The 14222-nt window shown below is 41.1% G+C and overlaps 1 protein-coding gene across 1 annotated transcript in view; it reads right to left on the bottom strand.

Moving 5' to 3' along the window:
* Positions 1-6719, bottom strand: part of LOC106573701 (malonyl-CoA decarboxylase, mitochondrial) — a 15596-nt gene extending 8877 nt beyond the window's left edge. The window contains exon 1 of the mRNA XM_014148992.2: positions 6081-6719. Coding sequence (XP_014004467.1) covers positions 6081-6629 — 549 coding nt within the window. The 5' untranslated portion in view covers positions 6630-6719. The remainder of the gene's footprint in view (positions 1-6080) is intronic.
* Between the last annotated feature and the right edge of the window lie 7503 nt (positions 6720-14222).

The following is a 14222-nucleotide window of genomic DNA, read 5'->3' on the forward strand; positions in this document are numbered from 1 at the left end:
CAGGACAACATAAACTGTATCTGGGAAAGTCTACACATTATAGTTACCAGATTCACATGGAATTGTTCAATTTAAATGAAACTATTTGTGAAGAGATTAAATGTAATTTTAGCTTCCAAATGAGAGAATTGGGTTTTCATAAGGTTAGAGCCCTGCTCAATCAGTGGCCCACCCCTGTGAAGAGACATGGGTTATAAACTATGAAACACACCCTTCTCTCCCTCCACTATATAAGCCCTTGACGAAAATGTAACCTTCTGTTTCCGAGGACGATGGTCCATACGTTAAAAAGGACTAACATGTCAACTACAGAACTAAGCCAACCTCAGCGTGAGATTTGGTTGTGAATGGTATGAACATTGAACTCTTATTCACTAAAGAAGTGAGACATCCTAGCCGTTGAGTTAGCAACAGCAGCTGTAAACGTGGGCTAGGAAAGGACGGACGACATATCCAGTCTAACACACAACGAAGATACTACAACGTATCCAGTTTACCACCAGAGAAATTCTTCCGAGGACAGAAAGATCTCTGTTGGCCAACACGGCCAGCATCTACGACCAACCTACCGAAGCACAGTTCAGAGTAAATATTTATTGCATTTTCCTTTTCCAAATGGGCGGTAATTTAGAATGCATAAGATACTGTATTTACGATAGCACAGCTTCTCCCTTTGTTCCTCAGTCTTCCCGCTCTTTCATTCAAGCCCAACCCCCTCTCTTTGTGTAACAAGCTATCATACAGGTTCCGTCCACCAGGGAAGTTTTCTGTAGGACATAATTTGCATTCTGTGTATATGTAATTCTGTGTGATTAGTTAGGTATTTAGTAAATAAATAATTAAACCCAATTTTGTATTGCTGATCCAACTTGTTAGCCAGGGTTCGTGAAGATAACCAAGAATTTACAACTTTCAGATGAGACTGAAATTAGGTGATGATTAATATTGACTGCTATTGATGTAAAATATTACTGGGTCTTTAAGAGTTTATTAGGAAGATAACAGCTCTATAAACACTCTTTCGTGGTGCCCCGACTTTCTAGTTAATGACATTTACATGATTAGCTCAATCAGGTAATATTAATTACAGAGAAAGGATTTTATAGAATAGCATGTCATATCACTTAATCCGGCATAGCCAAAGACACGACATACACATAGGTTATTCTACTAACAGCACAAGAACTTGCATTACCCGAAACAGTTACAAGCAATACAAAAATAAAAATGCTCCAATAAATATTTCAAATGAGCAAGGGGGACAAGAGTCTCAAGTTTAAGTTTAGTCTGCAGGCTGTTTGTCTTCTATTTGTAGAGGACAAACATGTCCTGTTTCTATAGAGGAAGCCTAGCTTGATTTTTAGCCGTTTACAAAGTTCGTCAATATGCATTTTAAAAGACAGTTTATCATCCAACCATATCCCTAAGTATTTATATGCAGAGACCTGATTAATTTGAGAACCATCTAAGCTCGTAAGTGTAAGTGTATTTTCAACCAACTTTTTGAACCTATTAAAAATCATAAAATGTGTTTTCTTTGCATTTAAAACAAGTTTCAGCTGTATAAAAGACCCTTGTAATATCTTAAAATCTGTCTCCAATAGTGATAATGCTTGGTCAGCCGTTGAAGCGATAGAGTACATGACAGTGTCATCAGCATATTAATGAATTTGACACTTTCTTATCTCATCACCGATATTGTTTACGGAGAGAGTGAACAGTAATGGACCAAGTATAGAACCTTGTGGGATCCCTTTAACCAACTCCAATGGCTCTGACTGGATGCCGTCGACTAACAGCCTGACTTCGATCCTTCAGATAGTCATGAAACCAACGACAGGCATCCAATCCCAGTCCTATTGACGACAGCTTACCCAAAAGTATTGCATGGTCTACAGTGTCAAAAGCTTTAGATAAATCTATGAACAAGGCGGCACAGTACTTTCTATTATCTAGGGCATTAGTAATATCATTTACAACACGTACAGTGGCCGTACTGGTACTGTGTTTAGGTCTAAAGCCAGATTGATTACTAGATAGAGTACTGTTAACAGTTAAAAAAGATTGTAGTTGCCTATTCACCAATGACTCTAGAATTTTAGCCAAACAGGAGAGCGTAGAGATGGGCCGATAATTATCCAATTCACTACCATCACCTCCCTTGAGGAGTTGTAAAACAAAAGCTGTTTTCCAAGATTTAGGAATCTTTCCTACGACAAATGTTTGATTAAAAATATGCGTCACTACACCAGCAATAATAGGCCGCACACTTGAGTAAATATGGATCCAGATTGTCAGCGCCTAATGATTTTTTAGAATCTATAGCACATAGTGCAGATAAGACCTCATCTTCTGTGACCTTTTGAAAATTAAAAACCGGCTTACTGTTTTCCACATCAGCTGAAGGGCGAGGGACTGAAACAATAGACTGGTCAGGATCATGTTGGCCAATTTTCTTTCAAAAAGAAAACCAGCAGAAATAAAATGCTTATTAAAAACATCACAAATTTCAGTTCGGTCACTGATGATCCCAGATTCCGATGTAATTTGCTTCGGCAGGGAAGTCAAGGAGTTTCCTCGTTTAAGTGAGTTGACAGTTTTCCAGAATTTAGTGGGATCACCAGCAGACTCTGTCATAGCATCAAGAAAATACCTCAAGAATACTTCTCGCTTTGATCTCAAAACAAGCGCATGTAGCCACGTGTGCACATTTTGTTGATATCCTTTGCTAATTAGTGAGTTATTAGCCTAGTTATAGATCATTTTTACTCAGCAATAGGGGAGTGATTGCATCCTACAAGAGCACAAAACGTATACATTTCTAGACATCTTTGAAAAATAAGTCGGGTAAAGAGCTTTTTTTCTGTCTTAAAGGGGCAGTGTTGCATGTTAAGACACACTTGAATAAGCTTAGTAGCCAATAGGCAGAGGGCAATATAATTTGTTTGATTCTCTGTAATAAATGGTATGGGAATGCATTTTATTTTGTAAAGTGGTGTCCTGCATCAAACAACATTTTCAGTTACCTCCTTGTCTGAAGGACAAGTGGATAAACAGGTTAATATCAAGCCCTGCATGTTCATTTTGTTTCATTCTCATGGAATGTAGGCCTACATTGAACACCACACATTGGCTGCTACAGTGGGCTGAATGATCAAACAGCTATTTCCATGTTAAAATGTTATGGATGCATTTTCTCCATTGTTTTTGAGGGTAAGCTACTCTGGCAGGCCTACATTATGATCGAATAGCCACAGTATCCTACATGGCCATTGTTAAAACTAACTTAAAGCGGGTACAGCCTCAGTGGTCACAGTAAACGCGTGCTGGAAGTTGCACAGAATTTTCACAACATTCAAGTTTGCGCTCAGCTGACATTAAATTTGCTCAGCGCCAACATTTTTTTTTGAGGGAACATTGATCTTGACCATTTCAAACTTATAAGCTAGGCCTATTTGATAGTTCAGAGTTTTTTTTAAATTGTAGGTGAGAGGCTCTTATTCACTCTCACCTATTCCATTTAAGAGGGGCCATACTTGCGAAGTTGAACCTGGACCTCAGTATCAAAATGCGCATCAGCCAATTACGATCGCCGATGTAGTTGCGCGTGATAGAACGCTATATTGCAGCTGGTCCCATTAGGTAACTTGGCACACAGTAGCCCTATGCTAACCTCACCAGCTTAAATTTTTTTTTTTTTAATTACGAATTCTGCATCAACCTATCAAAGACCTTAGACTTTATATCCACCAACCGAAGGCATTTCATAAAATACATCAACCTGGCCACCAGAGGGATATTTTAAACCTCCAAATTCAAGGTTTACTTTTGTTCCACTAGGTCTGTAAAGTGTAGAGTCCCAATATTGCATGATACATCCTTGACTATTAAGTAGCATTATATCGCATGCAACTAAGTCCACGATTTTAATTGTCTGATGCACATTGAGACAGAGGTCCAGGTTAAATTTAAACTTCTTCTAATGTTGCAGTGTATGGATGCCACATTTCTTTCCCAAAAGTAACGGAGACATTGTATACAGTACAGCTATTTTCACCTACTGCATTGACAGTGCCACCTTTGTTAAAGTAACTCCTCTGGTTATCATGGCAGATTTCTCAAACACAGTAAAAGAGAAAAGAGCTGGTCCAGCAGAACATAAACAAATCCCTGTGAGACTTAACTAATCTATAAAGAGGCCAAATAATAACTGGTGGGGAGATGCTGGAAAACTAAACAAAGCATGTCCTAATTGATGACCAATTAGATGTTCCAGTTAAGCAATTTCATCTCTGCTCTTTCACCTCCATGTCCCACAGCACCCAAGGGGAAGCAAGGGGAACAATACTTGTATCTATTAAAGAAGGTCTTTGTCAGACACACTGATGTGGGTACAAGATGGTAAATTGCCTCAGAAAGGGTTGGAGGGAGTAAGAGTATAAAGTCTGATTGGACTGATCAGGGGCGGACTGGGACCAGAAATCAGCTCTGGCATTTGACAAACCGGACCATTTTTTTTAACTTGAGACCCCAACGCAGCCCATTTGTTTTAACCCTCAAGGCACTGGCCCATTATTAGCCAGATAATGATCCTTTTGTGAAGAAACATAAACAAGTTAGACAGGCCCAGTTGGCTAAAATTGGACCATCCCATCTAGCATTTTCCATAAATGCCAGATGGCAGTCCACCCCTGGGACTGATATTTAAACAGCTGGCACATCCATACAGTATTACCTTTCCATGGAACATGTCTGAGGTGATAGCCAAATAGACCAGTCACTTCTGACCTAGTAAAGTGGGTAAAAGTTTAAAGAAGGGAGATCGCCTACGCCAGGTTCTAGGCAACCCAGGTCCTGTTTTTGATTTAACCAACCTGGAAGACCAGCTGTGTGTTGAATTTAGGCAATGACTGAACTGATCAATTAGCTCAGTTGGTTAGGTGTGGTGCCTAGTTGGAACAAAATCTTGCAGTATCTACGGCACTCCAGGAACAGGGTTGCCTACCCTGGGCCAATGTTGCAGTGGGGTCATTCTTACAAAACTGACCAAACAAACAAATTTCTCATCTGTAATTTTTCAAAGATTAGGATCTGTACATAATCTATTTCATCGTTATTATTATGTTTTTGTTTATCAGATTATGCATTTTACAAACATGAACACAATTCTCATTACCACAACAGTTCTCAAAGTCCCCAAAAGTTATAAATAAATCAATATGAACATTTGCAAAATTCAAGCAAAACTGTACAATGTATTTAAAATAAGACACTCCCCCCAAAAACTCAATATCTTAGTCCTTAGAATGGTAGATTTTTTGCAGATGCATCATGGTTTTGTAACTCATTTTGCTACAGACATTTTAAAACTGGTTTCATGATAATCACCCAGGAGGTATGCTATGCTAACAGTAAATATAATTGGTTAGATTGTCAGATGGTCATGACATTTTAAAAATATAACTAAGGTACGTTTCTTCACTAGGGCAAAAGTCATCTGAGCTGAACTGTTCTAGCGGTCGGGTTGAAATGAGACACCAATATTAATGTGGAAGCCCCTTTGACTTACGTCATACCGCGTCGATAGGCCTATTCAACATGCCAACTCAACATGCCAACACTTTATTTAGTCCATACATTCATAGGCCTGCATCTGATTTAACTTTTGACACACAAATGTTTAATGTACCTATTCATTGGGTACATTATATTTGGAACCTATTTCGTCTATTTTGTTTCTTGGCAATCTGTCATATATTAGCATGTTTGTAAGCAAATCACGTGTATTATCTTAGCGTTTCCAATAGAAATATGGAATATAGCTAACATTTTCAATCACACCTGTCTGGTTATAGTGAAAGTTACTATTTGGCAGGTGCAGTCTGACAATTCTGTTATTCTCTTTTGCTTAGCAATTCCCCAAATGCTCAGGAATGACAGTCGATTCCAAGGAGGGAAACACGTGCGCTTTTGTAAAGAATTCCCGACTGCACCCTAGGAACAGGCTGTACCTGTCAAATATTTCCAAAACGCACGACGGAATTGACATTAACGGGCCAAGTTGTAAACAATGCCTTTACCCGAATATGAGGACTGTCACTTGCTTTAGATGATATTATTTCAAGCAGATCGGCACGTAGGTCCACCAGAAACTTCACTCCCGATTCCACCCTACTTATGTGATTAAGTAATTGTTTATAGCGAGGAGTCAGACTGTATCGCAACCTGTCCTCTACTTGCAGTATTGTAGCCAAGTCCCTTTGTTGAGTGTCGAGCAGCTTCCCTGCTAGCTCTGAAACTCCTTTGTGGTCAACACCAAAATCGTGTGACAACTTTGCTAGTAATTGTGACTTCTCTTCCTTTTCAAGGCTTCTGTAGAAATGCATAAATTCCACACTGTTCGATTCAGAGGGAGGCGGGGACTTCTCTCTCGTCTCGTATGTAGGTAATGGTACCACAACCCTCGTCAGTATTTCCTCCATGGATCTGACAGGGCCAGCCGAGGTAGACCGACAGCGCACACTTCGAAAGTCCAAGGCCTCTACCCGTAAAACCGTTCCCAAAACACTTCGATGTTGCCAACACCTCACACCACTACGCAATGTACAAATTATGTGCTGGGGTATCATCGCAGTCTGGAAGTACTCTCTTTACAGTTGTAAATCGTAACACACGGAATACCACACAATCAGTTCCGGTGTCTTATTAAAGTGACAGTACTTTCACAACCGACCTTTTCAAACCTGTTCCTCCAATGACACTCTCCCCACCTTAAAATGCTAGGTTAAATTGTGGAATATTTTTATTCCACGTGGTCAACCTTTGCCTCTTGTGTATGGGAGAGCAATTATGTAACAAAATATACATATTGAGTTGGAAAAGAGTGGACAGGTTCCACCCAGGCCACCAAATTCCACCCAGACTACTAAAATAAAACGATGTCTATGAACCTAAAATATGACTTTATTAAATACATATTTAATTCAATGGTTCCCCCAAATAAAAAATACTGAAACATTTAAAAAGTTAGACTTTTTAGATAAAACTATACTAAATATATTCACATTGCCAAATAGTTTATTAAAACACCGTTTTGCAATGAAGGTCTACAGTAGCCTCAGCAGCACTCTGTAGGGTAGCACCATGGTGTAGCCAGAGGAAAGATAGCTTCTGTCCTCCTCTGGTACATTGACTTCAATACAAAACCTAAGAGGCTCATCCCAGGTAGCAACATTTATCTGGGCTGGACTGGCCCACAACGGCCACTTTTGTGTCGCCCACATGTGGTTTGGAAATAGGGCCATGCAGTGGCCCAGATGCGGCAGCCATAACTCAGCCAGAATTGACCCACCTTGTAACTACATTTCAAATCAAATCAAATGTTATTAGTCACATGCGTCGAATACAACAGGTGTAGACCTTACAGTGAATGCTTACTTACGAGCCCATAACCAACAATGCAGTTTAAAAAAATGCAGATAAGAATAAGAAATAAAAGTAGCAAGTAATTAAAGAGAAGCAGTAAAATAACAATAGCGAGACAATAAAAGGGAGTCAATGTGCAGGGGCACTGGTAAGTTGAGGTAATATATACATGTACATACAACAGGTGTAGACCTTACAGTCTAGACCTTACAGTGAAATGCTTACTTACGAGCCCATAACCAACAATGCAGTTAAAAAAAATGCAGATAAGAATAAGAAATAAAAGTAGCAAGTAATTAAAGAGAAGCAGTAAAATAACAATAGCGAGACAATAAAAGGGAGTCAATGTGCAGGGGCACCGGTAAGTTGAGGTAATATATACATGTAGGTAGAGTTATTAAAATGACTATGCATAGATTACATTTTAGTCATTTAGCAGACGCTCTTATCCAGAGCAACTTACAGTAGTGAATGCATACATTTCATTTCATGCATTTTTTTGTTTTTTTGTACTGCCCCCCGTGGGAATCAAACCCACAACCTTGGCGTTGCACACACCATGCTGGTGTTGCAAACACCATGCTCTACCAACTGAGCCACAGGGAAGACATAGATGATAACAACAGATAGTAGCAGTGGTGTAAAAGGGGGGGGGGGGGGCAATGCAAAAAGTCTGGGTAGCCATTTGATTAGATGTTCAAGAGTCTTATGGCTTGGGTGTAGAAGTTGTTTAGAAGCCTTTTGGACCTAGACTTTGTGCTCCAGTACCGCTTGCCGTGTGGTAGCAGAGAGACCAGTCTATGACTAGGGTGGCTGGAGTCTTTGACAATTTTTAGGGCCTTCCTCTGACACCGCCTAGTATAGAGGTCCTGGACGGCAGGAAGCTTGGCTCTAGTGATATACTGAGCCATTCGCACTATCCTCTGTAGTGCCTCGCGGTCAGAGGCCGAGCAGTTGCCATACCAGGCAGTGATGCAACCAGTCAGGATGCTCTCGATGTTGCAGCTGTAGAACCTTTTGAGGATCTGAAGACCCATGCCAAATCTTTTCAGTCTCCTGAGGGGGAATAGGCGTTGTCGTGCCCCCTTCACGACTGTCTTGGTGTGCTTGGACCATGTTAGTTTGTTGGTGATGTGGACACCAAGAAACTTGAAGCTCTCAACCTGTTCCACTACAGCCCCGACGATGAGAATGGGGGCGTGCTCGGTCCGCTTTTTCCTGTAGTCCACAATCAACTTCTTTGTCTTAATCACATTGAGGGAGAGGTTGTTGTCCTGGCACCACATGGCAAGGTCTCTGATCTCCTCCCTATAGGCTGTCTCGTCGTTGTCGGTGATCAGGCCTACTGTTGTGTCATCGGCAAACTTAATGATGGTGTTGGAGGCGTGCCTGGCCGTGCATTCATTAGTGAACAGGTAGTACTTTAGGGGACTGAGTACTCACCCCTGAGGGGCCCCTGTGTTGAAGATCAGCGTTGCAGATGTGTTGTTACCTACCCTCACCACCTGGGGGTGGCCCATCAGGAAGTCCAGGATCCAGTTGCAGAGGGAGGTGTTTAGTCCCAGGGTCCTTAGCTTATTGATGAGCCTTGAGGGCACTATGGTGTTGAACGCTGAGCTGTAGTCAACAAATAGCATTCTCACATAGGTGTTCCTTTTGTCCAGGTGGGAAAGGGCAGTGTGGAGTGCAATAGAGATTGCATCATCTGTGGATTTGTTGGGGCGGTCTGCAAATTCAAATCAAATCAAATTTTATTTGTCACATACACATGGTTAGCAGATGTTAATACGAGTGTAGCGAAATGCTTGTGCTTCTAGTTCTGACTATGCAGTAATATCTAACAAGTAATCTAACCTAACAATTTCACAACAACTACCTTATACACACAAGGGTAAAGGAATGAATAAGAATATGTACATAAAAATATATGAACGAGCGATTGCCGAACGGCATAGGCAAGATGCAGTAGATGGTATAGAGTACAGTATATACATATGAGATGAGTAATGTAGGGTATGTAAACATTATATAAAGTGGCATTGTTTAAAGTGGCTAGTGATACATTTATTACATAAATGTTTTCGTTATTAAAGTGGCTAGAGATGCGTCAGTATGTTGGCAGCAGCCACTCAATGTTAGTGATGGCTGTTTAAGTCATAACACATAAAAAAACAAAATACTGCATAGTTTCCTAGGAACGCGAAGCGAGGCGGCCATCTCTGTCGGCGCCGGAAGTAATTTGTAGTGGGTCTAGGATTTCTGGGGTAATGGTGTTGATGTGAGCCATGACCAGCCTTTCAAAGCACTTCATGGATACAGACGTGAGTGCTACGGGTCGGTAGTCATTTAGGCAGGTTACCTTAGTGTTCTTGGGCACAGGGACTATAGTAGTCCACTTAAAACATGTTGGTATTACAGACTGGGACAGGGAGAGGTTGAAAATGTCAGTGAATACACCTGCGAGTTGGTCAGTCTATGCTCGAAGTACACCTCCTGGTAATCCATCTGGCCTTGCGACCTTGTGAATGTTGACCTGTTTAAAGGTCTTACTCACATCGGCAGTGGAGAGCGTGATCACACAGTCTTCCGGAAGAGCTGGTGCTCTCATGCATGTTTCAGTGTTATTTGCCTCGAAGCGAGCATAGAAGTTGCTTAGCTCATCTGGTAGGCTCGTGTGACTGGGCAGCTCTCGGCTGTGCTTCCCTTTGCAGTCTGTAATGGTTTAAAAGCCCTGTCACATCTGATGAGCGTCAGAGCCGGTGTAGTACGATTCGATCTTAGTCCTGTATTGATGCTTTGCCTGTTTGATGGTTCGTCGGAGGGCATAGCGGGATTTCTTATAAGCTTCCGGGTTTGAGTCCTGCTCCTTGAAAGCAGCAGCTCTAGCCGTTAGCTCAATGCGGATGTTGCCTGTAATCCATGGCTTCTGGTTGGGGTATGTACATATGGTCACTGTGGGGACGACGTCATCGATGCACTTATTGATGAAGCCAATGACTGATGTGGTGTACTCCTCAATGCCATCTGAGGAACCCCGGAACATATTCCAGTCTGTGCTAGCAAAACAGTCCTGTAGCTTAGCATCTGCTTCATCTGACCATTTTTTTATTGCTCGAGACACTGGTGCTTCCTGCTTTAATTTTTGCTTGTAAGCAGGAATCAGGAGGATAGAATTATGGTCAGATTTGCCAAATGGAGGGTGAGGGAGAGCTTTGTATGCGTCTCTGTGTGTGGAGTAAAGGGGGTCCTGAGTTTTTGTCCCTCTGGTTGCACATTTAACCTGATAGAAATTTGGTAAAACGGATTTAAATTTCCCTGCATGAAAGTACTCGGCTACTAGGAGCCCCGCCTCAGGGTGAGCGTTTTCTTGTTTGCCTATGGAGTAATACTGCTCCTTCAATGTGGTCTTAGTGCCAGCCTCAGTCTTTGGTGGTATGTAAACAGCTACGAAAAATACAGATGAAAACTCTAGGTAGATAGTGTGGTCCAGAGAACAACATTTCTAAAACGTTAAAGACAGAGTTGGACTGTGATTTGTACATTTTATTCACCAGCAAAAGATAATACATACAATGATAAAACTACAATGTGGCTCTTCTTGAGCTACAACCCCAGATTTGGTTTGTCCGGACAGGACCAAGTAACAATCTGATTCACAAGTTGGGAAATGAAATTACAACAGTTGAAGGACAATTTCAGTATTTAGGAAACTATCGTAGCGTTTGCTGTCAATAAATGTGAAGACTCTATATTATCAAATCAATTCGCTATGTGTAATTATTCCGTAATTCAACGAATCACACAATAGTAATTAACTAGGAAGTCGGAGCACCACGGAACATTTTTTGTTTATAGAGTTCCAATTGTCATATCTTATCGATTATAGTCACTTATTAATATATTATTACCTCATCAGTCATATTCTGAATGTCGCAAACCCTTGGATATCTGCACGAACCCTAGCATAGATCATGAATCAGCGATATACAAATTACGTAGACACACACAATTAGGTCATACATTGGTTATTGACATGATAGAAAAGTACCTAGTGGGCTAAGCCGATATGACGGCTTGGTAGACAAAGGAAAGAGGTGGGGACAGTTCAAGAATTCAAGAGTGAATTCCCTACATACAGTGAGGGAAAAAAGTATTTGATCCCCAGCTGATTTTGTACGTTTGCCCACTGACAAAGAAATGATCAGTCTATAATTTTAATGGTAGGTTTATGTGAACAGTGAGAGACAGAATAACAACAGAAAAATCCAGAAAAACACATGTCAAAAATGTTATTAAATGATTTGCATTTTAATGAGTGAAATAAGTATTTGACCCCTCTGCAAAACATGACTTAGTACTTGGTGGCAAAACCCTTGTTGGCAATCACAGAGGTCAGATGTTTATTGTAGTTGGCCACCAGGTTTGCACACATCTCAGGAGGGATTTTGTCCCACTCCTCTTTGCAGATCTTCTCCAAGTCATTAAGGTTTCGAGGCTGACGTTTGGCAACTCGAAACTTCAGCTCCCTCCGCAGATTTTCTATGGGATTAAGGTCTGGAGACTGGCTAGGCCACTGCAGGATCTTAATGTGCTTCTTCTTGAGCCACTCCTTTGTTACCTTGGCCGTGTGTTTTGGATCATTGTCATGCTGGAATACCCATCCACGACCCATTTTCAATGCCCTGGCTGAGGGAAGGAGGTTCTCACCCAAGATTTGACGGTACATGGCCCCGTCCATCGTCCCTTTGATGCGGTGAAGTTGTCCTGTCCCCTTAGCAGAAAAACACCCCCAAAGCATAATGTTTCCACCTCCATGTTTGACGGTGGGGATGGCGTTCTTGGGGTCATAGGCAGCATTCCTCCTCCTCCAAACACGGCGAGTTGAGTTGATGCCATTTTGGTCTCATCTGACCACAACGCTTTCACCCAGTTGTCCTCTGAATCATTCAGAAGTTCATTGGCAAACTTCAGACGGGCATGTATATGTGCTTTCTTGAGCAGGGGGACCTTGCGGGCGCTGCAGGATTTCAGTCCTTCACGGCGTAGTGTGTTACCAATTGTTTTCTTGGTGACTATGGTCCCAGCTGCCTTGAGATCATTGACAAGATCCTCCCGTGTAGTTCTGGGCTGATTCCTCACTGTTCTCATGATCTTGCATGGAGCCCCAGGCCGAGGGAGATTGACAGTTCTTTTGTGCTTCTTCCATTTGCGAATAATCGCACCAACTGTTGTCACCTTCTCACCAAGCTGCTTGGCGATGGTCTTGTAGCCCATTCCAGCCTTGTGTAGGTCTACAATCTTGTCCCTGACATCATTGGAGAGCTCTTTGGTCTTGGCCATGGTGGAGAGTTTGGAATCTGATTGATTGATTGCTTCTGTGGACAGGTGTCTTTTATACAGGTAACAAGCTGAGATTAGAAGCACTCCCTTTAAGAGTGTGCTCCTAATCTCGCTCGTTACCTGTATAAAAGACACCTGGGAGCCAGAAATCTTTCTGATTGAGAGGGGGTCAAATACTTAATTCCCTCATTAAAATGCAAATCAATTTATAACATTTTTGACATGCGTTTTTCTGGATTTTTCTGTTGTTATTCTGTCTCTCACTGTTCAAATAAACCTACCATTAAAATTATAGACTGATAATTTTTTTGTCAGTGGGAAAACGTACAAAATCAGCAGGGGATCAAATACTTTTTTCCCTCACTGCACATAGTTGAATACTTCATCGGAAATATGGACATTTAGCACCCTAACAACCTCATTTGGATTTTCCATATTTACAAGTGTATGCCTTTGTTGTCCCTCTGCGATCGCCGGTCCATCTGCTCGATAGTCAGTCGACAGAAAGCCTCTGGTTTTGTCCACCAGAGATCAAACTCCGTCAGAGTTGTAGGTTGTTATAATGGGTACTTCAGAGTACCATACGGAAATGTTCTTAGGACGGATGCGTTTACCAGACTAAAGTAGCCTGAATAATTGTTCTTTAGTTTATAGACTTCTTAGCCATTTCAACATGGGAATGATATCCACGTTCTCTGGTCTTGTCCTTTGGTAGAGTTGCCAACCATTTCAACATGTAGCGACAGCGTACATGCTTTCTTGTCTCTAGAGTGATAGCCATTCCAACGTGGGGACCTCGTTCTGGCGTTATCTTGACTCTAGTTTAAATTAACAACCATTTCAACATGTAGCGACAGCTCCATATTTTCTGGTCTAATGTAAAATTTTGTTGGAAGTGGCTTTTATACTAGAGTAGAAAAGGGGGCGTTCCATGACACCAATGTAAATGTCTGTACTCACAGGGTGTGGTCACTGACTAGTTAAAACTTTATGACAGGATGTTCATTTCTACAACATCTATAAACCTGCACCATGATAACGAGAACTTTGCAGCTTGTAAAAGTATGTATTTATGTGTTTTTGGAGCCTTTGTTACTATTTCCATCTCAGGAAAACAACTGCTGCTGCTGGTAAGTTACTCAAAACCTAATGATATTTTGTATTTTATTTTTTTTACAAAGTGTCTTCACCCTTCTTTAACATGGCATTTTTGTGATTAGGGTCTTAAATACAGATATTGTCTTAAGTTGTATAGTACAGTACAGTTAGCACAATAAAGCATATTAAATTAGAATACAGTAATGTATACTGTACTCCACTGTGCTCTACTCTAATGCACTAAAGTCTAGTTTGTGCATGCTAGCTTAATCATACACCATAACATACAAATGCATTGATAGTTAACATTAATGTTCTGCAGTGCAACACAGCTAACACTGTTACACATATTGTTTTAA

This window comes from Salmo salar, chromosome ssa16 (genome assembly GCF_905237065.1).
Source record: "Salmo salar chromosome ssa16, Ssal_v3.1, whole genome shotgun sequence".
In the NCBI taxonomy this organism is placed as follows: domain Eukaryota; kingdom Metazoa; phylum Chordata; class Actinopteri; order Salmoniformes; family Salmonidae; genus Salmo; species Salmo salar.